We start from the raw sequence: 3,871 nt of genomic DNA, 5'->3' as shown, positions 1-3,871 counted from the left end.
CGCAAGCTCCAAGCAGATGTGTGACAGCGGCGACCATGGTGGCCGCGCGTGCGGCAAGGGATGGAGCAGCCGCTCACGGCCGTGGCCGAGGCCTGCGAGGAGCTGGCGCCTGGGATGGAGGCCGACTGCGGCGAGCTCCACCTTGTGCCCTTTGGCAACACCTGCGCGTGATCGAGGAAAGAGATGAATACGAGCGCGTGCGAGAAGACGACCGATCAAAGCGTTCGGCCGGCGTGTAGATGCCAAACGTTTTTCATTTATATTGGTGTGGGAATGAAAAATTTAGTTTGTAAACGCGGCAATATCCTGACATAAAATAAATTGAAATAGATTTGTCATGCTTGCCAACTAAACTTGCTATCCTCTGCAAATATAAATTCCATAAAAAATCGTCTGATTTGTCATGGCTATAAATCTGACATCAGATTTAAATTTGATCTTGCATAAAAAGCAAAACAAAATGCCTTCAGAATATGCAGAATCGTATGGTGGAGTACGTACTATATAAACACAAGCCCATACAGACCACGCGAATGTCATGCATCTACAAATCGGGAGTCACTCGCACGGAAGCACACGGGTTGCACCACACGCCTCCACTCCGCACGAGCACCACTACATGACGTGCGTATTATACGGCACGCGTACGCTCGTACGAACCGCGCTGCGCTCACAGCCTGGCCTCGTTGTGGCACTCCTGGCGCCGGACCTTGACGTCGGGGACGCCGATGGCGATGCGGCACGCCGACCTCCCCTGGGCGTTCCGCTTCACGAACCCGAGGAACGTCACCCGGCCCTTCACGTCCGTCCTCGCCTCGAACTCCATCTCCCCGGCGAGCACGTCGCCGAGCAGGCCCCCGATCCCGGCGGCCGCCACCACCTTGTCGGCCTGCACCGTCATGCCCAGCCGCATGGTCGTCGCGCCGCGGCTCGGCACGGTGCCGGCCGGGACGACGGCGCTGCCCACGGGTGCGCCCCGGTAGAGGAGCGTCGTGGCGGCCTCGCCGTAGCGGAACGAGGCCGGGTTCGGGTTGCGCAGGCGCACCACGAGGAGGAAGGTGACGTTGAGCTGGACGGAGACGGTGGGGAACGTCACGCGCGGGGCGGCGCCGGTGGCGTTCGCGGAGAGGAGCTCCGTGGTCGGGTCCCGCGGGCGGAGGACCGCCAGCAGGACGATGGCGGCCACGGCAGCCAGGAGGAGCAGGACGAGCACGGCAAAGCTGGCGCAGATGATGGCGCGCCGGCGGCGGCTCTGGCGGGCTGCCGGCGGCATCTCGCCGGACCCCGACATGCCTCTCAGGCTCTAGTGCTCGCGGTTGGCGTGAGTGTGGTATGGGCAGTGTGAGAGTGCCGCGAAAACATACTACTGCACACCGAACATGTAAACGCGGCAATGTGCTGCACTCACTGACTTGTAAGAGGATCCTTCCGATCTCCAAGAATCCGCTTTGGTGATTTTAACAAGCCAACCGGAGGTGTTTTATTAGTGCCAGAAAGTAGGAAGCAGGGGAGACCGGTGCGCCGTCGTCCCTGTCGTAGGGTTCATTCACTCAACCAAAGGCGTATGGCATAAGATGATACTAGGAATTCACGAGACCGTGACTCATGCTCGTGTGCGAACGCTCTCTTACAAAACCATCACTCTCTACTACAGTTTCTGAAACTTAATCTGGTCATGCTCTAATTGAAAAGGTTCTACTTTTAGTCTATGCATCATCTATCGGCCAAATAGCTCTGGTTTCTAAACTCTAAAACACGGTGTAAACTTGACCATTAAATTTGATGTTTTCTAACAAATTATTACTTGCAAATCTAGGAACCATGCAAATGAAATAGGTTCACAAATTTTAACAAAAGGGGGAAGCATATGTATTTTTTAAAACGAATATTAGAGAAAACACACATAATGTGCTAAAAATATGGACATTTTCCACGATATTCCTAGAATTATTTTTCCCAAACGTTAAAAAAACTGAAGTTAGTTTGCTGGGCTCCGATTTGGGCCCGGAGTGGTTTCCTCTGAAACAGGCCCGGGAGATGACGTCAAAGAAGAAGCTATGGATGTCAGCATCTATACATCCACCTAAGGCGGCCTCCCGCGAGCACGGCAGCGGTTCGCCGTGGTGACCATGAGCCCCACCATGCCCCTAAATTTGGCAATATAAATTCGGGCGCGATGGCCTTGCGCTGCCACGCCTAGCAAACATTGTTGCCCTTGAGCACTCCGGCGCCGAAAATGGAGTAATGCTACACGCATGGAGACTTCACGGTGGTTTTACGGGCTAATTGAAGATTAATGGTTGTGATTTAGTTAATTAGGACAGGCCCCGCCACTTAGAATAGGGGGGCCAATTAGATTACAGCACGTGCTCCACCCCGCGAAAGCCCGTTGAAACTTGCCCGTGAATGTAGTATTACAGCCGAAAATGGGATCCTGGCCCTTCTACAGGTACGTCGGCTTGCCCATGTCTAACGACACGCACTGCGACTATATCCCGCTTATAGTGAGACATATAATATGCTGACGTGAAGAGTTTTCTCTTTGAGTTTTAACTGGGCTGACCCAGTTCTTCTCCTCCCTATCCCGCCCACGCGCTAGGCTCGATCGCTCACTCGCCTCGCTCGTTTGGTAGGCTATTGATGGTGAGGTCAGGTTTTCTTTTGGTTTTTTCTTTTTTTCTTTTTTCTTTCGGTTTCTTGGTTTCTTCATGGTATTATTTGGTTTTTTGTTCTCGTTGTTTTTCATCAGTTTTCTTCGTTTCTTTCTCACCATTTACTACTATTTTGATGATTTCTTCACTGTTTTTTTCTTTGTTCGTTTTTGTTATACTTCGATTATTCTGTTTCTTTTTCGATTTTCTTCGGTATTCCTTTTCTTTCATTTCCTTTGTTTCATTCTCGGGCCTCATTCATGTTCTTTGTTTCTCCTTTTGGTTTTCGTCAAGTTTTTTCATTCTATTTTTGTATAGAACAACAACAATTTTTATGCACATTTAACATTTCTTCAAGTACATGAAACATTTATTTGTACATGCTGAACATCTTTTCAAAACATACCTGATTTCTTTTAAAACATACATTTTCTGTTCCAAAAAATTTTCATAGACATTCTACCATTTTTGTAAACATATGCAAATTTAATTATTTTTTAAAAATAAATCATTATATTTTTTATACATATATTTTTTGGATGTATTTGTTTTGCATACACATTGTATATTTATTGTATACATCAAAATCATTTTTATAAATGTTTAAAAAAATTATAAATACATGATCAACATTTTTTCATACACATTGTATTTTATTTTTATACATTTCTGTATACATGACACATTTTTCTATACACATTTAACTTTAAAAAAATCAACCAAAAATTTCCATACTTAAAAATATATGTTTAACAATTTGAAATACATGATCAACTCTTATCATACACATTTTGTACTTTTTTACAAAGGAGAAACATTTTTTTTCTATACACATTGACATTTTTTAAATGCTTCATTAATGTTTATAATTGTTTTATGTAAAGTGTTTTTGTAATACATAAGTTTCAAATATTTAGAAGTATAAACAGAGTAAAAAAACAAAAAAATGTGGGAAAAAGACTTGGGGTTATGGCCTGTGGACTCACGCGCGTCGGGCCGGCCCATTATCGAACTCGACCAGGCGACTCTGCACTATGGGTCAGTTTGGTTCCCTTCCACCCTTCCATGCCTAGATAAAACGCTAGCCTGGCCTGCGCTTGAAAAGCTCAACTAATCTGCCTGGCGAGGCTAGATGTGTTTGGTTCGTGTCCTCTGCTGGCTGGCTGTAAGTACCTTTATTACTAGTCTATAAATTATTGTTGGCCCATATCTGCACAAAG

At 46.4% G+C, this 3,871-nt stretch overlaps 1 protein-coding gene across 1 annotated transcript; it reads right to left on the bottom strand.

Moving 5' to 3' along the window:
- Positions 1-474: 474 nt before the first annotated feature.
- On the bottom strand, positions 475-1,425 carry LOC125536399. The gene has a single exon (XM_048699615.1). The coding sequence runs from the start codon at positions 1,289-1,291 to the stop codon at positions 671-673; it is 621 nt and encodes a 206-aa protein (XP_048555572.1). The 5' UTR covers positions 1,292-1,425; the 3' UTR covers positions 475-670.
- Between the last annotated feature and the right edge of the window lie 2,446 nt (positions 1,426-3,871).

The sequence above is a fragment of the Triticum urartu genome, chromosome 1, assembly GCF_003073215.2.
Source record: "Triticum urartu cultivar G1812 chromosome 1, Tu2.1, whole genome shotgun sequence".
NCBI classification, from domain to species: Eukaryota; Viridiplantae; Streptophyta; class Magnoliopsida; order Poales; family Poaceae; genus Triticum; species Triticum urartu.
Note: the sequence above shows the minus strand (reverse complement) of the source record. Positions and strands in the feature narration are given on the sequence as shown.